Source organism: Staurois parvus, unplaced genomic scaffold (genome assembly GCF_062004578.1).
Source record: "Staurois parvus isolate SC_StPar_1 unplaced genomic scaffold, SC_StPar_1.0 ptg000124l, whole genome shotgun sequence".
Lineage (NCBI taxonomy): Eukaryota > Metazoa > Chordata > Amphibia > Anura > Ranidae > Staurois > Staurois parvus.
The window spans coordinates 4,261,245-4,284,255 of record NW_028317920.1 but is presented as its reverse complement, the minus strand read 5'-3'; the positions used below and the strand labels follow the sequence as shown (position 1 = coordinate 4,284,255).

General features: G+C 44.8%; 1 protein-coding gene across 1 annotated transcript in view; it reads left to right on the top strand.

Moving 5' to 3' along the window:
• Positions 1-15,709: 15,709 nt before the first annotated feature.
• Positions 15,710-23,011, top strand: part of LOC149467094 (carbohydrate sulfotransferase 11-like) — a 64,975-nt gene continuing 57,673 nt past the window's right edge. The window contains exon 1 of the mRNA XM_089672295.1: positions 15,710-15,909. Coding sequence (XP_089528421.1) covers positions 15,822-15,909 — 88 coding nt within the window. The 5' untranslated portion in view covers positions 15,710-15,821. The remainder of the gene's footprint in view (positions 15,910-23,011) is intronic.

Here is a 23,011-nt window from a genome sequence, read left to right as displayed (position 1 = left end):
GGCCCTGGGTCCTTGCCCAAACTCAAAAAAGCCTATGAAAAAGGTACCAGGGGCATCTCATGGGGCCCCCTACTGACCCCGGGCCCTCGGGCAGTGCCCGAGTTTCCAAATGGTCAGTCCGCCCCTGCACTGGAGTCTCGGCTGTTTCGGGACTCCTTCTTCTCATTGGCTGAGACAGAAGCAGAAGCCATTGGCTCCCACTGCTGTCAATCACAGCCACTGAGCCGATGACAAAAAGAAAGGAGGCAGGGGCAGTTTATGTGATTGTAATGCAGTTTTACAGAAGTGTAGCTGTAGCCACCATCTTGTTCCTACTCAATCCAATCGGAATCAACGCTATCCACAAAGGCACAAATAATTTCATATAATTTTATATTATTCAAGGGGAATTAGAGTGTGGTCTCATTTTTTTTGCTAATGATTTTTTTTGTGTTTTAAGAACATTTTTTGTTTCAGACAATAATTGTTTTTGTTCATCTGAGTCGTTCTTTCATTTCCGATCATGCACAGTCTTCGATGCTCGATTTTTAATATACGAATACTATACTAATTACACGAAAATCGTTCTTTCTGTTACCTAATCAGAACTTTTTTTTCAGTCACGTCCTTTTAGAAACTTTCATCTGAACTGCCAGGATCAGCTGTCGGAAGCTGTGTACTATCGAATAGATTATCGAACGATCGCTCTGAATTTGTTTTTTTGTCAGTTTTTCTCATCGAGTATACCACGTGTGAAAGAAACCACTAGTTTATATTATTAATTTGCAGGGTTTTATAACACTCAGATCTGATGGCCATATGTTTAGAATTGAAAGCACGGCTCCTGGGATATGACTATTGCTGTTCGACAGCCCAGAAGTGAACAGATGAGCTGCAGCTGGAAAAAAAAATATTACATACTAGTGTGGTGTTGCTACTTGTGAATGGCTTTGTCATTGTCCTTCCCTAAATGTAACGAGTACAGAGTCCTTGGAATCAGTTCAACATGAATACCCTTCATGCCAATAATGGAAAGTTAATGGAATTTCTATTTAAACCTGACCCCAGTTAATGCGTTATCCGGGACTTTTCATATTGCAAAAAATTCGTAAACCGAAATGCGGTTTCCCATAGGAATGCATTGAAAACCAATTAATCCGTTCCAGAGGTCAGAAAAAAGTAAAAAAAAAAAGGATTTTATCTCTTTATTATTATTATTATACAGTATTTATAAAGCGCCAATGGTTCGCTCAGCGCTGTACATTACAAAGGGGGACAAAGTGCACTTTAAAGGCATTAATACTGTACAGGGACATGATTCAAAATTAATTTGTAAATGCATTAAAACCAATTAATCCTTCCAGAGGTCAGAAAAAAAAGTAAAAAAAAGTCTTATCTGTTCAAAACTCTTTATAAATTGCACTTTAAGGGCACAAAGGGACATGATTAAAATAAAATTAATTAAATGCATTGAAAACCAATTTATCCGTTCCGGAGGTCAGAAAAAAGTAAAAAAAAAAAGTCTTATCTGTTCAAAACTCTTTATAAAGTGCACTTTAAAGGCATAAATACCGTACAGGGACATGATTCAAAATTAATTTGTAAATGCATTGAAAACCAAATAATCTGTACCGGAGGTCAGAAAAAAAGTAAAAAAAAGTCTTATCTGTTCAAAACTATTTATAAAGTGCACTTTAAAGGCATAAATACTGTACAGGGACATGATTAAAATAAAATTCGTAAATGCATTGAAAACCAATTAATTCATTTCTGAGGTCAGAAAAAAAGTAAAAAAAGTTTTCTCCATTCAAAACTCTTTATAAAGTGCACTTTAAAGGCATAAATACTGTATAGGTACATGATTAAAAATTAATTCATAAATGCATTGAATACTAATTAATCCGTTCCGGAAGTCAGAAAAAAGAAAAAGTCTTATCTGTTCAAAACTCTTTATAAAGTGCACTTTAAAGGCATAAATACTGTACAGGGACATGATTAAAAATGAATTTGTAAATGCATTGAAAACCAATTAATCCGTTCCGGAGGTCAGAAAAAAGTCAAACTTTTTATCTGTTCAAAACTCTTTATAAAGTGCACTTTAAAGGCACAAAGGGACATGATTAAAATATAATTCGTAAATGCATTGAAAACCGATTAATCCGTTCGTATTGAGAAAACAAATTGTAAACCGAGGCATTATTTTCAATGGATTTTCATTTGTAAACCGAAAATTACGTTAACCGAGGCATTCGTAAATCGAGGTATGCCTGTATATTAATAAAAAAAAATAATACTGTCGTCTATTTTTTAAACATCATCAAAATAATTTTTAACTGCAACTTGGGTAAAGAACTTGAAGCTCAACCATGGGCAATCACCCACACAGCAAGTTTTTGTAAAAAAAGAAAAGAAGCTAAACTCCACCATCCATGCCCCCCACCACCTCCTCTTCCAGGAGTGATGACCGGGGGATCCAGCAATGGAGTAGATTGGTTGCCTCTTCCTAACAACATCACACCGCGGCAGTCTACCGAGGACCCCACCATTGGACATCCAATGGGTGCAAGATCCAAGTCTCCCAGACAAAAAGGTAGACACTCGAAAAAACGACTCTCCTACACTGCAGGAATAAAAGAGAAAAAACCTGGCCCAGATGCATCACATGACTGTGGATTAGATTGAATATTTTGGCCATTTAGAATTGTGTACTAACAAACCCAACAATTGGCAGGGGGTGGGAAGGCAATGGGTTGGGGAGTTTAGGTTTAAAGCGACTAGGTTGCTTCCAGAAAAAATAAAAATCCAAAATAGAAGACATTAAATAATTACCTCTCCAATGGTCCAAACTCCACTTTCTCTACCTCTGGATGAATCTTCACATCCGACACACTTTCAGGTCCATCCATTTGCTAGAAAAAGCCTGCATACTGTGTGCAGATTCAGCGTTTTTTTTTCCAAATAATTTATTTTAAATACATCAGTTTCCAACCTTAGAAAGTATTAAATAAAATGGCTAAAACTGTACAAGTTTGTCACAAAATGAGAAAACCATAACACAGTCATTCAGATGTTGTTAGGTATCTTAGTATACACAAGCGCAGATTGTAGCCAACATGGAAAGAAAGCACCTTGGATGACACTGTTGTAACTTTTTTCCAAAAATCTGAGAGAGAAAGCATAGAAAGGAGAAGGTGAAGAAAACCCCCCCAAAAAAGTGAGGAAAAAAGGGGGGGTAAAGAGGAGAAGGGGGGGCGTAAGAGGAGGGTTGGGGAGAGGGAGATTAGGTGATGGTAAGGAGAGCTTAAAGGGAAGGAGAGTAATGCAGGCCATAGATGGGTCAGATCGTTAGTGGGCTAATTGTTCGGCCGTTTTTCGGTATTGTGGCAGATTTTTTTTATCGGTAAAGTTGGAAAAAAATCGGCCGATTTTGCCGATCGGCCGATTGTTGCGGCAATGATGGGCAAATCGGCCGATCTTTTTACCGATAAAAAAATCTGCGCATGAGGAAGACAAAAAGAAGAAGAAAAAAGAAGAAGAGGATGAAGAAGAGGATGATGAAGATGAAGAAGAGGATGAAGAAGAGGAAGAAGAAGAAGAGGATGAAGAAGAAGAGTATGAAGAAGAAGAAGAGGATGAAGAAGAGGAAGAAGAAGAGGATGATGAAGAAGAAGAGGATGAAGAAGAGGACAAAGAAGAGGAAGAAGAAGAAGAATAGGAAGAAGAAGAGGGTGAAGAAGAAGAAGAGGATGAAGAAGAGGAAGAATAAGAGGAAGAAGAAGAGGATGAAGAAGAAGAGGATGAAGAAGAGGATGAAGAAGAGGAAGAAGAAGAGGAAGGAGAAGAAGAAGAGGATGAAGAAGATGAAGAAGAGGAAGAAGAAGAGGATGAAGAAGAAGAAGAAGAGGATGAAGAAGAGGAAGATGAAGAAGAGGAAGAAGAGGATGAAGAAGATGAAGAAGAGGATGAAGAAGAAGAGGATGAAGAAGAATAAGAGGAATTCCAGTCCGGCAAAAAGTGTCCCTGCAGAGAGCTCCGCTATTTCTTTGACAGTTCCTTGACATTTATAGCGGTTGCAACAATGTATCTATTTGTTTCCGAATAAAAACATCTGTATCCGAAATGGATACAAATACAATGTTGCAACCGCTATAAATGTCAAGGAACTGTCAAAGAAATAGCGGAGCTCTCTGCAGGGACACTTTTTGCCGGCTGTAGACGGGATGAAAATCGGCCGATTTTTTTTACCGTTGCTGGTAACGTCAGCCGCTTGAACGACCGATTTTTCGTTTTTTTAAAGAATCTATGGCCCATCTATGGCCTGCATAAGATAGCGTGTTGAGTGACTATGTCCAGCAGCACAACCAAGAGTAATTGGACCTTAGACAATGGGGTGACTCACCTCCAGAAAGGACTTCCCCTCCAAAAATATATACATAAGGCCCATGTTTTGGTATACACCTCATATTTGATATGTTTCGTCACTACCAGATCTTCCATAAAATTTAGCTCCTCTACCCTTTTGGAGCCAAAGTCCAACAGATGGAGGTTGTGGGTCCTTCCATTTAAGGGATATACAGGATTTGGCAGCATTCAGAAGGTGTTGTAAAATTGAACGTTTGTAAAGTTTAGCTGGAATGTTGGTAACATGAAGAAGAAAGAACGCAGGATCATCAGAGACCTGATTATCTGTAAATTTTTGAACAATCTGACGGGTCTCCTGCCAGTAGCGCTCCAACCTTGGGCAGGACCAGAAGACATGGAGAAGTGTCCCCCTTTTCCGAGAGGCAACACCAGCATTTATCCGTGGTAGCTGGAAGAGTTTGTGAAGGACAGATGGCGTACGCTACCACCCTGATAAGATAGATTCAGCGGTTTTAATGAACTCCCATATGAAACATTACTGACATTTTAGAAGTAGAAAGGTTCCTTTTTCTCAAAGTGACAATTCAGAAAAACTACATACAAATAAATTACAGATATATATACATCCTATATAATGATCATCAATGTCCTCACTTGACTTTTCTATTAATTTGCAGGTCCATTAGGCCCACCCTGGGGTAGTGTTGAAAAGCTTCCATGCACTCACCATAGTTCTTTGGTGGTTGGATACATTTTTGGTACACTCTCAGGCACTGCCGGGACAGGGTAGGCCAATTCCCAGGTCAAGGATCCAGAATTGCGCCCCCCCCACCACTGTTAATACATGCCATAGAATGGGTGTACCAACCTGCATCTATTCTTCGCACTCCTGCGTCTCTGCTCAGAGGGCAGGTGCCCCTTCTGCCCACCCCTTGTCCCAGCCCTGCTTTCAGGTGTGACTGACACCTAGACCCACATTGCACTCAAGGTTTTCTACTGTCAACCCACCCCCATTGCATTTAATGGTTTCTAACACCAGCATCCCCCCCCCCCAATTGCACTCAATGGTTTCTGCTACAAGCCCTTCCATTACAGGGCCAATTCAGACAGGGGCCAATTAACTTACCAGCATGTCTTTGGAGTGTGGGAGGAAACTGGAGTACCCAAAGGAAACCCACGAAAGCACAGGGAGAACATGCAAACTCCAGGCAGGTTGTGCCATGGTTGGGTTTTGAACTGATAACCCTGCTGCCAGTCAAAAGTGCTAAACACTGCCCTACCTTCCATTTCTACATTTCCAGTGTTCCAGGTACCTCCAGGACTTTCAAAATCCCTACCAGTACTTCCAGTGGTGTTCACAGAATCATTACCGGGACTTCCAGAGCTCTCTGAAACGATATTGGATGTGGATGTGTTCTCCGGAAATGGAAATGACTGCTGCTGTGATCTCCTTCTCCTAACTTCTCCTTAATACTAAGACCTATAATACCTACCACAGAGATTGCTTGACCATTGCTGACCCAGACTGACCTGACTCCTGTCTTTTCCCCCTGCCTCAACCCCTGCCTGGATTTGACTACTCTCCTGATTGTCCCCTGCTTTGACCCCTGCCTGGACCTCACTGTTCCCCTGTTGATCCTCTAGTGTACAGTCTTCAGCCTTCCTGTCCTTGATCACCCCTTCATGGGGCAAACCTGAGGGCTGCAACATAGTACCAGTCCACAGCAAAGAGCTTCAGGGGTCATTAGAACTCCTGGCCCTCTGATGAAAATCAGCTGGCCTTAGTCTCTGCACCTTGGGTGAGCCCACGTCGTGCATCATTGGCATGGTGCCATTACAGATCTCCAAAAGGGACAGTCCAAATTTTGGAAAGTTTGTCCATGACCATTTTTAAAATGTTGGCATACATTTTACCAGTGGGAATCCCTCTAACTTGGGAATCCTTCCATGAGCACTCAAAATATAAATTCAACTAGTACAGACTTTCTCGGTGCAGCGTGTTCCTTGTCCTCTGCGGCAGCAGACCAGCCAGGGTCATGGAGTCCAAAGTTCACATATCTAAATTTCTCTGTGACAGCAGTAAATAACATGAACCTGTGTTCAGCAGACCTTAAAAAAATGGATTGTCACCAGCAACAATCAAGAAGACCAAAAACCCAATTTATGCAAATTGTCCCCTCCCCGCAGCTCATTATTTGTCAGTAAGTCTGTACATCATAGGTTTGCATCCTGAATAGATCAAATGTTTGGACTGGGCCCCTCCTCTATGTTATCCCATAACTGTATTCCTCAATTAAAGTGTAGAAAAAGTAAAAAAAAAAATGTACCTATCCTGCCACCTCTGACTCGAATCTTTGTTATTTTTGAAGAGCCTAAAGCATCCAATACATTTCCAGGTGAGCTGAATGCAGTGTCCCCCTTCTGCATGATGTGGTTCCACCCACTGTACACTGTGTTAATATTGTGTCCTGTAGGAATGTGGCAGCCTGCAGGAGGAACCACTGCGCACAGCAGGGGAATGGACATCTGATACTCTTGCAAGGTTCTTCAGACTCTTTATTCAAGAGATCTGAGGCTTATCTCTCACTCTTATTTTTTTGTGATAGGATGAAAATAATAACTTATTTAACTATGTATAAATCCACTTTATGTGCACCAAATGTCTCCCTCTGTAAACTATGGAACACCACCCCTCATTGTTATCAAGAAGATGAGAGTTTGGTGTTCTGTAGCCCTAATATACTTCCTGTCCTAGGCTGACAACGCTGCTGTGGGCCAATGCATTGCAAGGGCAGTCCCTCTTCATCTGAGCTCTGATAATAAGGGTCCGCCCTTGAAACGCGTCAACCAGGATGTACGCTTGAGACCGCGACTACATGCTGTTCAGCAGAATCAACAGCAGAATAGACATGTGCAGAATGAAAGCATTTGTTTTGTTTCATTTCGGATCGATTTGTGAAGTTACTAATTTAGTTTAGTTGCATTCATAATGAAATTTGTTTTCAAAATTTTCCAATGGATTTGAAGTATGTGAATCAAATTTGAATTGAAAATATTGAATTGATCTGAATTAATTGTGCAGAACAGCTGGTTCTATGCTATTTGAAATTCGAATTTCGGAAGACGGTTATATTCTTTCAATTTTATTCTATTCTATTCTAATCTATTTTGCTTTCTATTCTTTTCTATTCTATTCTTTTTTTTGTTATTATATATTTTATTAATTTTCTTTTAGAAAAAGAGACAGTACAAGTAACAATAATTCACATCAAATACATCAGGTACATCCCCTTTTTCCCCCATTTCCTCCCTCCCCGTCCTCTCCACCCCCCCCCTTAAAAAAAAAAAACCTATGTCCATTCCTGTCTTAACTTCTCTTTCCCTTTCTGTATACCGATCTACTTCTATTTATCTGTTTAACTTCTCAAACTCAATTACTACCAAATCACACTTCACTTTAACATATTTTACCGATGTTTTAAAATCATACCACCCTCTCCATTTTTCTCAAAACACTTCCACTTTATCCTCCTCAATACAGCACAACTCCTCCATCCTATTGATATGCTCAATTCTATTTATCCAGTCCTTCACTGTTGGGGGATCCTGGGATTGCCAATATTTGGGAATCAAGCTCTTTGCCGCACTCAATAGATAATACAGTATATTATTTTCATATTGTTTTACAGGCAACTCTGTTTTATGGAAAAGACACACCCACGGGTCCTTCTGGATTGAGGTCCCCAAAATCTCCTGTATATTTTGGATTATTTCTTGACAAAATACCTGTATCTTTTGACATTCCCACCAAATGTGCGCCATCATCCCTAATGCCCCACATTCCCTCCAACACAATGGCTTTTCTATTCTGTTCTATTCTATTCTTTTTTTATTGTTTTCCATTCCTTTATTTCCTATTCTACTTTATTCTATTCTTTTATTCTCTCTCTCTGTTCTGTACAAACTGTATGGCTCCAATCACACCGCACACAACTCGCATGTGATTTGCATAGGAATGCAGTGCGTTTACTGTGCGAATCACATGCGATTTTCTGTGAACCCGGGCAGAAGGTTTTTCACCTTCATGCATAGAATGCTGAAAGGTAAAAAACCTTGAGCTTGTACAACCACTTTACGTTCATTACTGTTGTAATCAGGGGCGGACTGACAACTCATGGGGCCCCCGGGCAATAGGGGATCATGGGGCCCCTGTGTCCTTGCCCAAACTCAAAAAAGCCTATGAAAAAGGTACCAGGGCATCTCATGGGGCCCCCTACTGACCCCGGGCCCTCGGGCAGTGCCCGAGTTTCCAAATGGTCAGTCCACCCCTGGTTGTAATTCAGACTCTCGGAAACATACAAATCTCCGAACATCTAAAATTTTGTCCGCATTTCAATTCGGAATGAAACAAACTGCACATGTCTGCAGTAGAGGATGTCCCACTTCCAGATGGCTGAGCAGGTTTTATGAATGAATTTTATGTGATTGGCTGTTTTGCCGAGACTTTTCATAAAGTTTTATAGAACACATCACTGGTGCGATTTCTCTTTGTTCCTTTGTGCTCTGCAATATTCCTAGCCTGAAGAGATTTGCAAAGCATCCGATTATCACTACAAATGTTAAGTTCCTCTGCAATGATTGTTTCCTTTTATTATTTGAGTGCAGTTTGTATTCTTTTGACAACGCTGCTCTGCTACACAGTACAGTGAATGAATGTTGTCATCCCAGGACAGGAAGTGTGTTGCTGGCACAATCACCAGGTGAAAACAAAAGGAATATAAAACAGAAAACAAATGCAGCCACCTCATCTATGGGATAGAAAGCTGCATTGCATTACAGTTTCGTTTTGGGGGTTTTCTAGGGAAAATGAAACAGAATTGTTTTGTCTTTTTTTGTGCTCTGTGACCTCCCTCCCAATACCGGGGACGTTTTATCTTGAACTTTGTTTTCTGTTAACTACAATCGTTGTGCAATTTCCACTAACCAGAGCAGTGAGGAGGACAGGGAGAGAGGGGACGACTGCGAGAAATTTCCAGCCAATGGGGAGCTGTCCTCAGGCGTGCAGAAACTAAATGATATGTATACAGACTACAATGAAGTAACTGTTGAATTCTGTACATATACAGTAACTGTGTAATAGAAGATATTTGAAGATGAAATTCCACACAATAAAATGTTCATTTAAATACAGTTAGGTCCATATACAGTCAGCTCCATAAATATTGGGACATGGACACAATTCTAACATTTTTGGCTCTATACACCACCACAATGGATTTGAAATGAAATAAACAAGATGTGCTTTAACTGCAGACTGTCAGCTTTAATTTGAGGGTATTTACATCCAAATCAGGTGAACGGTGTAGGAATTACAACAGTTTGCATATGTGCCTCCCACTTGTTAAGGGACCAAAAGTAATGGGACATAATAATAATCATAAATCAAACTTTCACTTTTTAATACTTGGTTGCAAATCCTTTGCAGTCAATGACAGCCTGAAGTGTGGAACGCATAGACATCACCAGATGCTGGGTTTCATCCCTGGTGATGCTCTGCCAGGCCTCTACTGCAACTGTCTTCAGTTCCTGCTTGTTCTTGGGGCATTTTCCCTTCAGTTTTGTCTTCAGCAAGTGAAATGCATGCTCAATCGGATTCAGGTCAGGTGATTGACTTGGCCATTGCATAACATTCCACTTCTTTCCCTTAAAAAACTCTTTGGTTGCTTTTGCAGTCTGCTTTGGGTCATTGTCCATCTGCAGTGTGAAGCGGCATCCAATGAGTTGTGAAGCATTTGGCTGAATATGAGCAGATAATATTCCCGAAACACTTCAGAATTCATCCTGCTGCTTTTGTCAGCAGTCACATCATCAATAAATACAAGAGGACCAGTTCCATTGGCAGCCATACATGCCCACGCCATGACACTACCAACACCATGCTTCACTGATGAGGTGGTATGCTTAGGATCATGAGCAGTTCCTTTCCTTCTCCATACTCTTCTCTTCCCATCACTCTGGTACAAGTTGATCTTGGTCTCATCTGTCCATAGGATGTTGTTCCAGAACTGTGAAGGCTTTTTTAGATGTCGTTTGGCAAACTCTAATCTGGCCTTCCTGTTTTTGAGGCTCACCAATGGTTTCCATCTTGTGGTGAACCCTCTGTATTCACTCTGGTGAAGTCTTCTCTTGATTGTTGACTTTGACACACATACACCTACCTCCTGGAGAGTGTTCTTGATCTGGCCAACTGTTGTGAAGGGTGTTTTCTTCACCAGGGAAAGAATTCTTCGCTCATCCACCACAGTTGTTTTCCGTGGTCTTCCGGGTCTTTTGGTGTTGCTGAGCTCACCGGTGCGTTCCTTCTTTTTAAGAATGTTCCAAACAGTTGTTTTGGCCACGCCTAATGTTTTTGCTATCTCTCTGATGGGTTTGTTTTGTTTTTTCAGCCTAATGATGGCTTGCTTCACTGATAGTGACAGGTCTTTGGATCTCATCTTGAGAGTTGACAGCAACAGATTCCAAATGCCAATAGCACAGTTGAAATGAACTCTGGACCTTTTATCTGCTCATTGTAATTGAGATAATGAGGGAATAACACACACCTGGCCATGGAACAGCTGAGAAACCAATTGTCCCATTACTTTTGGTCCTTTAACAAGTGGGAGGCACATATGCAAACTGTTGTAATTCCTACACCGTTCACCTGATTTGGATGTAAATAGCCTCAAATTAAAGCTGACAGTCTGCACCTAGCACATCTTGTTTGTTTCATTTCAAATCCATTGTGGTGGTGTATAGAGCCAAAAATGTTAGAATTGTGTCGATGTCCCAATATTTATGGACCTGACTGTATATATCTGGACACAGGCAACATTTTAGTTTTTTCCTGGTATTTACCAAAACATATTCAAGCTATAGTTATATAATGGATATGGGCTGAAAGTGCGCACTCTCAGAATTAATTTGAGGGTACGTACATCCAAATTGGAGGAGGGGTTTAGGAATTACAGCTCTTAAGAATAGCCACCCCCCCCCTTTTTCAAGGGACCAAAAGTAATTGGACAAATATAATCATAAATAAAATGTTCATTTGTAATGTTCTGTTGAAAATGCTTTACTGGCAATGACTGCCTGAAGTCTGGAACCCATGGACATTACCAAAGACTGGGTGTCCTCCTTTCTGATGCTTTGCCTGAAGTCTGGAACCCACGGCCATTACCAAAGACTGGGTTTCCTCCTTTCTGATGCTTTGCCTGAAGTCTGGAACCCACGGCCATTACCAAAGACTGGGTTTCCTCCTTTCTGATGCTTTGCCTGAAGTCTGGAACCCACGACCATTACCAAAGACTGGGTTTCCTCCTTTCTGATGCTTTGCCTGAAGTCTGGAACCCACGACCATTACCAAAGACTGGGTGTCCTCCTTTCTGATGCTTTGCCTGAAGTCTGGAACCCATGGACATTACCAAAGACTGGGTGTCCTCCTTTCTGATGCTTTGCCTGAAGTCTGGAACCCATGGCCATTACCAAAGACTGGGTTTCCTCCTTTCTGATGCTTTGCCTGAAGTCTGGAACCCATGGCCATTACCAAAAACTGGGTGTCCTCCTTTCTGATGCTTTTGCCTGATGTCTGGAACCCATGGACATGACCAAAGACTGGGTGTCCTCCTTTCTGATGCTTTGCCAGGCTCTAACTGCAGCTGTCTTCAGTTCTTTGTTGGTGGGTCTTTCTGCCTTTAGTTTTGCCTTCAGCTAGTGAAATACATGCTCAATTGGGTTCAGATCAGGTGATTGACTCTTCCATTGCAGAATATTCCACTTCTTTTCCTTCAAAAGCTCCTGGGTTGCTTTTGCAGTGTGTTTTGGATCATTATCCATCTGTACTGTGAAGAGCCATCCAATCAACTTTGCTGCATTTGGCTGAGTCTGGGTTGACAGTATATCTGTAAACACTGCAGAATTCATCTGGCTGCTTCTGTCTTCTGTCACATCATCAATAAACACCAATGACCCAGTGCCACTGGAAGCCATGCATGCCCATGCCATCACACTGCCTCCGCCCATGCCATCACACTGCCTCCGCCCATGCCATCACACTGCCTCCGCCCATGCCATCACACTGCCTCCACCCATGCTATCACACTGCCTCCACCCATGCCATCACACTGCCTCCACCATGTGTTACAGATGACGTTGTATGATTTGGATCATGAGCTGCTCCAAGCCTTCTCCACACTTTTTTCTTCCCGTCATTCTGGTACAGATTAATTTCAGTTTCATCCATCCAAAGAATGCTTTTCCAGAACTGGTCTGGCTATTTTTATGTTTTTGGGCAAAGTCTAATCTGGCTTTTCTATTCTTCAGTCTTATGAATGTTTTGCACCTTGTGCTGATCCCTCTGTATTTGCTCTCGTGAAGTCTTCTCTTGATTGTAGACTTTGACAATGATACGCCCACCTCCAGGAGAGTGTCCTTCACTTGTCTGGATGTTGTGAATGGGTTTTTCTTTACCATAGAGAGAATCCTGCGATCATCCACCACTGTTGTCTTCTGTGGACGTCCATGCCTTTTTATGTTGCTGAGCTCACCAGTGCGTTCTTCTTTCCTCAGAATGTTCCAAACTGTTGATTTGGCCTCTCCTAATGTTGCTGTGATCTCTCTGATGGATTTGTTTAGTTTTTGAAGCCTTTCAATGGCCTGTTTCACTTGCATGGACAGTTCCTTTGATGTAGGTTCACAGTAATAGATTCCAATGCAAATACTACACTTAGAATCAACACCAGACCTTTTACCTGCTTAATTGATGAAGAAATATTGAAGGAGTAGCCCACACCTGGTCATGAAACAGCTTTTGATTCAACTGTCCAATTACTTTTGGTCCCTTGAAAAAGGGGGGATGGCTGCTCCTAAGAGCTGTAATTTCTAAACCCTTCCTTCAATTTGGATGTACATACCCTCAAATTAAACCCCCGCCCCCCCCCCCCACAGCCCTCTGGGACACCTCTGGCACCCCCCCCCCGCAGCCCTCTGGGACACCTTCGGCACCAACCGCAGCCCTCTGTGACACCTTTGCCACCGCCCGCAGCCCTCTAGGACACCTCCGGCACCTCTCCCCCCCCCCCCGCAGCCCTCTGGGACACTTCTGCCCCCCTCCACATCCCTTCCAAGGTCCCAGAGGACTGCAGCCCTTTCACAAACCGCAGCATGTTTGTGCATGCGCAGTAGGAAACCGCCACAAGACTTTACTGCCGTTTTCCCTTAGTCAAGATGGCGGCGCCAGCACCCAGCAGCTGACTGAAGACACCGCTGGATGCATGGACAGGTACGTGCCCTATTTTAATAGTTATCAGCCAGAGTATTTGTAGCTGCTGACTTTGAATTTTCTTCACTTTAATGAAAGCGCCCAGTGTGTATGAGGCCCCTGCAAGCGTGATGCGAAATGCACAGCCGTGAATGCGGTCTAAGGCTAGGTTCACATATATGTAGGTGTGTTTATGTGTCAATCACATGCCTGTACCCGCAGGCAAAACGGGCTGCTTTTTGGCAGATGCGCAGGGGTGCCATTAATTCTTGGCACCCCCACACCTCTGAAAACGAGTGCAGGAAATCTCAGTTTGCAATTTCCATGCGACTGTAATTTTAAAAAGGTGAAGGGAGCTTTTTCCTGCCTTCCCGCAGGTACAATAGTCTGATCAAATGAATGGGCTGCTCTGCCAGCGCAGAGGTGAGCCGCGCCGACTGCACAGGTGTGAACCTAGCCTAAGAGAGCTTCTTTCCAGTGATTTTGTTGCCGAGCTGAGGAGCTAATGAGTCGTAATCGCTGAGCACAGGGGCAGACTGACCATTTGGAAACTCGGTCAGTAGGGGGGCCCCATGAGATGCCCTTTGTACCTTTTTCATAGGCTTTTTTGAGTTTGGGCAAGGACACAGGGGACCCATGATCCCCTATTGCCCGGGGGCCCCATGAGTTGTCAGTCCGCCCCTGGCTGAGCGACACATTGACAAATGTCCATGTTGGCGATCCCGTAGGAAATCAGTACGATCTTCTTAAGCCCCGTACAGGGGCGGACTGACAACTCATGGGGCCCCCGGGCAATAGGGGATCATGGGGCCCCTGTGTCCTTGCCCAAACTCAAAAAAGCCTATGAAAAAGGTACCAAGGGCATCTCATGGGGCCCCCTACTGACCCCGAGCCCTCGGGTAGTGCCCGAGTTTCCAAATGGTCAGTCTGCCTGCCCCTGGCCCCGTACACACGATGAGGATATCGGACGAACGATCCTCCATTTTTTTTCCCATGCTAGTCTCATATCGAAAACGAAGAGGTGACTCAACAAACGCAAATTCAACAGAGTAACACTTTGGAAGTGATGTCACGTAATTGTATTTCGATTGCATTTTCGGATGAATACTGTATTGATTAAAGGAAAATCGTTCCTTCTGGTATCATACCAGATAATTTCGCATGAACTGTCGTGATCGGCTCTTGAAAGCTAACGATCAGATTAAGCCCTGGTTCACACTGATGCGGTCCAGAATTCGCAGCATCCGCATCAAAACCGCACCTCGTTCATGCGAACCGCTGCGGGTGTGTATGTTTAGTTAACAGCCCGAGAACGGTCCACAAAACGTGGTGTGATGTGCAGAATCGGCTCACATAGGTGTGAGTGTGAATACCCATGCGATCCGATTCTACTGCGGACCCAAAAAAGGGTCCTGCACGTTTTTGGTGCGGGTGCGATTAGAGCCATACAAAATGTATGACTCCAATCGCACCGCACAAAAATCGCATGTGATTTGCACAGGAATGCGGTGCGGTTCCTGTGCGAATCACATGCTGTGTGCCGCACCGCATATATGTGAAGCCAGGCTATGAGACGATCGCTCTGAAAGCTGTATTTTTCGTACGTTTTTCTGATCGTGCGTACGGGGCTTTAATGACAAATCGCTGTAACAAAGGGTGGGGGTGGGGGGTAATCGCTGCAAGAAAATCGTCCATGTGTCATCAGCCATACTGCACAGATCCAACCTCATTATTTAGGTCCCATCTGTCATTGTATAAAGTCTTATTGTCAATATTTACACTTCCAGAGGAGATGAGTAAACAATGTAAACTTTACAGATTATACAATGTTTCAGAACTTTTCTGGAGGACTTAAAAAGAAGAAGTTGGATTGTTCCATGCTGCAGTCAGGGGGGGGGGGGATCAGCCAGCAGGGGGGGCTCCTCTACAATAACTTCTACAGCTGGAGCCTACCTATTGCTGTGGAATGGGCTGAAGATCTGTGAGTCTTGTTGGAAGGGGGGGATGAATTGGGTGTTGCTGAGTGACGTTGGAGGTTTGTCCTCCCCTCTCAGGAGGGGGGTGGGTGGTACAGTCCTGTGTGGGTCCCCTGGCTGTGCAGGGAGAGCTGATAGTGAGTTGGCTGGGCTCTCAGCACACACTCCATGGGCAATGATCACCCAGGGCTGGCCCCCTGCACAGCATGAGGAAGAACAAGGTCATGGTGCTGGCTACTTGCCTGGGCTCCTTCATCCTGGTCATCTTCTACTTCCAGAGCAGTCTCAGCTCAGGTAAGTGGCCCTGCACACTTCACTCACCTCTATTGAGGAGAGTTCATGGAAACTGGACCCTGGATGGGGCTTTGTGCGAGGCAGACTCACACATTGCAAGATCTGGGTGCCCCCCCAATAGTAGACCTAAAGATTGCCAGAGGTGTTGTCTCCCCCCCCTTGTAGTTCCTATACACTGTAAGATTTTTGACCCCTGTTGTAGATCCTATACGTTGTAAGATTTGTGACACCCCCCCCCCCTTGTAGATCCTATTTATTGTAAGATTTGTGACCCCCCCCCCCCGCGTTGTGGATCCTATACATTGTAAGATCTGTGACCCCCATCCCCCTGTTGTACATCCTATACGTTGTAAGATTTGTGACCCCCCCCCATTGTAGATCCTATACGTTGTAAGATTTGTGACCCCCCCCATTGTAGATCCTATACGTTGTAAGATTTGTGACCCCCCCCCATTGTAGATCCTATACGTTGTAAGATTTGTGACCCCCCCCATTGTAGATCCTATACGTTGTAAGATTTGTGACCCCCCCATTGTAGATCCTATACGTTGTAAGATTTGTGACCCCCCCATTGTAGATCCTATACGTTGTAAGATTTGTGACCCCCCCCATTGTAGATCCTATACGTTGTAAGATTTGTGACCCCCCCCCATTGTAGATCCTATACGTTGTAAGATTTGTGACCCCCCCCCATTGTAGATCCTATACGTTGTAAGATTTGTGACCCCCCCATTGTAGATCCTATACGTGGTAAGATTTGTGACCCCCCCCCATTGTAGATCCTATACGTTGTAAGATTTGTGACCCCCCCCCCCATTGTAGATCCTATACGTTGTAAGATTTGTGACCCCCCCATTGTAGATCCTATACGTTGTAAGATTTGTGACCCCCCCCATTGTAGATCCTATACGTTGTAAGATTTGTGACCCCCCCCATTGTAGATCCTATACGTTGTAAGATTTGTGACCCCCCCATTGTAGATCCTATACGTTGTAAGATTTGTGACCCCCCCATTGTAGATCCTATACGTTATAAGATTTGTGACCCCCCCATTGTAGATCCTATACGTTGTAAGATTTGTGACCCCCCCATTGTAGATCTTATACGTTGTACGATCTGTGACACCCTCCCCCCGTTGTAGATCCTATACATTGTAAGTCTGTGACCCCTTCCGTTTGTAGATCCTATGCATTGTAAGATTTGTGAACCCCCCCGTTTGTAGATCCTATGCACTGTAAGATCTCTGACCCCCTGTTGTAGATCCTATACATTGTAAGTCTGTGACCCCGTTTGTAGATCCTATGCATTGTAAGATTTTGACCCCCCCCCTGTTGTAGATCCTATACATTGTAAGATTTTTGACCCCCCTCTCCCCCTGTTGTAGATCCTATACATTGTAAGATCGCCCCCCACCCTGATCATAGGTCCTACACATTGCAAGATCTGTGCCTCCTCCCCGTCGTAGATCCTATACATTGCAAGGCCTGTGCCCCCCATCATAGATTCAAGGTCTGTGCGGGGGGCACAATGGGGGGGCCATTGTAGATCCTATATATTGCCCCAACCAAATGCACTGCATGTTAGAAATTCGATTTGAAGGTTTTCTCAGTGGATGTTTTGTTGATCAGTTCTCAATCGGTTCTGTTGTGCTGAAATTCTCATCTTTCTCTGTACTTACAAGTGTTGTCAGCAGTTGTGCGTTTTGTCATCATAATTGATTGAGTGTAAAAAACAAACAACTAATGATGCATGGTTCCCATGTGATCTAGCACCACTGAGGTGATGTCCAGCCTATGATCATGTGTTACAAGGTGTAGGTGTCGATGGGGTTTTAGATGTTTAGAAGTAACAATTTACGTATGTAATGAACATAAAGCTAAAGCGTATATGTCGGCCATCAATTGATGCAGCTCCTAGCTGCACTCCCTGGGTGGGAGGCCTTGTTGGCACTACTCTACCTAACAACCTTCCACTGGAAAAAGAAAATTGAAGGAGCCGGGTGGAAAATTGTTGCCCGAATAGAGCATGCATTCAATCAAATGCAACTACTGCTCGGGTTTTGTGCTGGCTGCAGCAGGAGATCCATCCATCCGTGCTGTACAGCGTAGATGGAGGAATCTGTATAGTTTTTTTTTTTTTTTTCCTTCTGTTTAGCCTGCAAAATCTATGCGTGTATGGCCAGCCTTGAACTTCAAAGTTCTACATTAATCCCTGACTAATGAGCAGGGGTGGACTGACAACTCATGGGGCCCCTCGGCAATAGGGGATCATGGGACCCCTGTGTCCTTGCCCAAACTCAAAAAAGCCTATGAAAAAGGTGCAAGGGGCATCTCATGGGGTCCCCTACTGACCCCGGGCCCTCGGGCAGTGCCCGAGTTTCCAAATGGTCAGTCTGCCCCTGCTAATGAGGAAACCCCCCCCCCCCGACCCCGTTGTAGATCCTATACATTCCAAGATCTTTGACACCCAGGGGCGGACTGACCATTTAGGCACTTGGGCACTGCCCGGGGTCAGTAGGGGGCCCCATGAGATGCCCCTGGTACCTTTCATAGGCTTTTTTTGGTGTGGTTTGAGTGTGGGCGAAGACACCGGGGCCCATGATTTCCTATTGCCTGGGGGCCCCATGAGTTGTCAGTCCGCCCCTGGTGACCCCCCACGTTGTAGATCGTACACATTGCAAGATCTGCGCCCCCTCCCCACCTTGGATCCTATATATTATTATTATACAGGATTTATATAGTGCCAACAGTTTGCTCAGCACTTTACAATATAATAGGAGACAATACAGCAACAGTTCAATACACGAGGGATAGGAGGGCCTGATCCTGGGAGCTTACAATCTAAGAGATTGCAAGATCTGTGATACTCTACTATTAAGTGGCCATAGATAAATCGAAATTGGGCCAGTTCATTAGGGACCGTCTGAATTTTGATCAGTATGTGGCCATCCCTGTTCCAACAGAAGTTGACTGTTAATTGAAATGAAAAAAGCTTTTTTTTGATGAGCATCTGCAGCTACTGATTAGTGATGGGCTGAATCACCCCCCCCCCCCCCCCCCCCGGTTCGTGGTCAAACATCCGAACCTACAGAATGTTCGACTGCGAACTTCGAACACGAATAATTTACTGAGCGTTGTCTTACCACATCTGAGTATGTGGGAAGATACGGCATGAGTTATGTTATGAAGTCATGCGGTGTTTTAGTAGTGAAATATTCATTCATATTTCAGCTGTCAATGGGGTTCCCTGCTGACAGCTAAATGTAAAAAGAATTGGCGGCATTGCCTGGCAATTAAAAAAAAAAAAAAAAAAAAAAAATGGGGGTCCCCACTCCTATCCATACCAAGCCCTTTGGGTCTGGTATGAATTTTGAGGGGAACCCCCAAACCAAAATTTAAAATAAAAGTTGTATGGGGGACCCACCCAAAATCCATACCATACCCTTATCTGAACATGCAGCAGGCCAGGAAAGGGGGGGGATGAGCGAGCACCCCCTCCCCCCTGAATCATACCAGGCATCCCCTCCCCATGTTGATGGGGGCAAGGGCCTCTTTCCCATGACCATGGCCTGTGGTTATGGGAGCCTGTGGGCAGGAAGCCCCATTTAATAAGGGAACCCTGAGATTCCCCCCCCCCCCCCACTTGTGAATGAATATGCAGTACATGGTACCGCTACCCATTCACAAAATAAAGTGTAGTGTAAAAAAGACAGGAGACAGTCTTTGACATGTCCTTTATTAAAAATAAAAATTTAAAAAATGTCCCCCAAAGTCGATCCAACATCAATCACGATGCCCGTCGCCACCGCTACCGGAAAAAAGAAAAAAAAACCCACCAGCTCCACTTGCTCCCATCTGACAGCTGCACCCTGATGACAGTTCTTTAATACTGTCAATGCATCACAAAGGGGCAGGGGCGGACTGACAACTCATGGTTGTTCAATGTATTCTGACAGCCCCAAGCACTGCCGTCAGAGCATAATGTCCCGGTAGGGGGATTCGTCCATCTAAATCGTTTTGCGTGAATGGAGGGATCTGTTCTTCTTAATTCTGGACAAAGAAAGCAAATCCTCTATGGCCAGCTTAAAGTGGAGCTAAAAAAAAAACTTCAGCTATGCCCCAACAGTTCGTTGCCCACAAGGTCCCTCACCAGCATCGACATCTTCTTCCAGGTGCCAGTCTTTGGACATTTCGATTGGCTGGTGGCTCCTCCTGCCTATTCTATGGCTTTGCTCCCTGCATCTCCAAGTGGCTCCCCCCCCCCCCCCCCCCCCCCCCCCCCCGCCTCCAGCTGTTCCAGCCATTGGCCCCATCCCCCACGGTCCCACTGTACCAGCTTGCCAATCCCCTGCTGAAAAGCCCCTTCACAGGCGGGTCTGGAGATTTTAAATCGCTGCAGCTTTCGCTCCTCTCCTTGCAGTGCTGACTGTACAGGCTAGATAGCTTCTGACTGATCAGTGCCATCCATGTGACAGTGCTGACCAATTAGAATCATTATAGTCCAAACTGTCAGCACTGCAAGGGGAAGGAGAGAAAGCTGGGGGGGGGGGGGGGGGGTTGGAGAGTGAGTTATTTATTTCAGGTACTTATATAGCACCATCAATTTACGCAGCACTTTACATATATATTGTACATTCATATCAGTCCCTAACCCTCAAGGGGCGTACAATCTAAGGTCCCTAACTCTCATTCATACATACACATATTAGGGCCAATTTAGACAGAATCCAATTAACCTACCAACATGTCTTTGGAGTGTGGGAGGAAACCGGAGTACCTGAGGAAACCCACACAGGGAAAACATGCAAACTCCAGGCAGGTGGTGCAGTGGTTGGGATTCGAACCAACGACCCCTACTACTGCCAGGCAAAAGTGCTAACCAGGGGCGGACTGACCATTTGGAAACTCGGGGCCCGGGGTCAGTAGGGGGCCCCATGAGATGCCCCTGGTACCTTTTTCATAGACTTTTTAGTTTGGGCAAGGACACAGGGGCCCCATGATCCCCTATTGCCCGGTGCCCCATAAGTTGTCAGTCCGCCCCTGGTCTGGGGGAGGAAGAGCACCATGGGAGAGCCAGGAGGAGCCCAAGTCGCAGCCACTGATGTCCACAGAGGGATCGGTAGCTGGAGCTGGTGGAACCCATCATGCAGAGTCAGTATGACAAGCCTGGGTTCACACAGGAGCTGTGCCGGAAACTGGCATGCGATTCGGACAGAAATCGCACCACATTCCTGTTCAAATCGCATGCAATTCTTCGCAGTGTGATTTGAGTCCATTCATTTTGTACGGGCTCAGTTTGCACTGCAAAAGTATCAGTACTCGTCTATAAAAAAGTGTTGGTGCATCCCTACAATATATAATCTGGGAGTACAATCTCCTTCGGATCTACTACTTGTATAGTCTGGATACAAATGGAATGGATTGTTGAGGCAGATCCTGATATTTTGGTTGATTGTACAGTCAGATTGTACTGTGTATGGTGAACCCAATACTACTATTACTGAACTTGTCATAACTTCTACAATTTGGTCCTCTGACCCTATACTGTGTGTGTAAATGTCAAATACAATGTAGAGATCTAGAAAATGTTGGCTGAGCCTTGGCTTCTAAGTTCCTGTGTGTTGAGTGGATTTTTCCTCCTGGGGGGGGGGGGGGAAGCGACAGTTGGCTGCCAGCAGTTCAGAATATAGAGAGCTCCGCACACTCGGAAAGTTTTTGTTTTTGCGCTCCAATCCCCAGATGGCCCATACCGGACGAGCGCTGCTCCAATCTGCCACACCACTTGCTTCTATTGACCTCAAGTAGTCCCAGAGGAATATCCGCCGTGGCCCTCAGCTGTTTTGCACAGAGCTGCTAACGTTTTTAATGACACCCAGGGGCGGACTGACCATTTGGAAACTCTGGCACTGCCCGAGGGCCCGGGGTCAGTAGGGGGCCCCATAAGATGCCCCTGGTATCTTTTTCATAGGCTTTTTATAGTTTGGGAAAGGACACAGGGGCCCCATGATCCCCAATTGCCCGGGGGCCCCATGGGTTGTCAGTCCGTCCCTGATGACACCCCAAATGCAGGTAGCAGTCATGTGACAAACGCACATTGCTCAAGACACACTGGGAAAAAAATAAAAGGTGAAATGATTTGCACCCAAAGACATGCATGCGCCAATTTTGGAACCAGATCGCATGGTCATTTTGTACCATGCGATCTGGTACTGGCGAGCGCACTGCGTTTTGGGGTGTTAAGATTGCACTGACGCCCGCTGCAGATTGGAATGCGGTGCGGGAAATGCACACAGATTGAGGGGTTTCCCGCACCACATTAGCGTGAACCTAGACGCTACATTCATCCGGTCACCTATATGCGGATAGTGTGCTGCATCCAGAGGTGGCTAAACACTAACTCCTGGGTGCAGAAGCATTCTGTGCTATGACCACATGCAAACTGGCCACTTAGTTGTGGCCCAAACTCTGCAGAAATGTGACCCTGTATCCAGTTGGGGGCTCGCAAACAGTGAAGACACGCAAACAGTTGCAGTGCCGGCTGTTGGTTTGCACCGAAAACAAATATGAAACTTGCAGCTGGTGACACAGAAGAAAATGCCAACGTTTGGGTTGTCACCAGAACCAGGAAATCTTCCAGTTGGGGACACTACTTATTTTGACAAACACGGATTCCCTCCCTTCCTGTTTTTGCTTTGGGACAGGAAGTGAACGGAAATCTCCCTAATGGGACACAGATGGCAACCCCCCCAAAAAAAAAAAAAACTGGGATTATAACCCTCCTTTACGATATATAAAATTGTATGGCTGTAGTTCCACTCAGGGGTGGACTGACCATTCGAGCACTCGGGCGCTGCCCGAGGGCCCGGGGTCAGTAGGGGGCCCCATGAGATGCCCTTGGTACCTTTCATAGGCTGTTTTGGGTGTGGTTTGAGTGTGGGCAAGGACACGGGGGCCCCATGATCCCTTATTGCCCGGGGGCCCCATGAGTTGTCATTCCACCCCTGGTTCCACTTTATATTTTCTAAAAGCAGAAACCCTGCAGACTAAAATGAGGACAACTGCAACTTTTTTGTCGCATGTGCACCTATTTTCAAAATTCATAT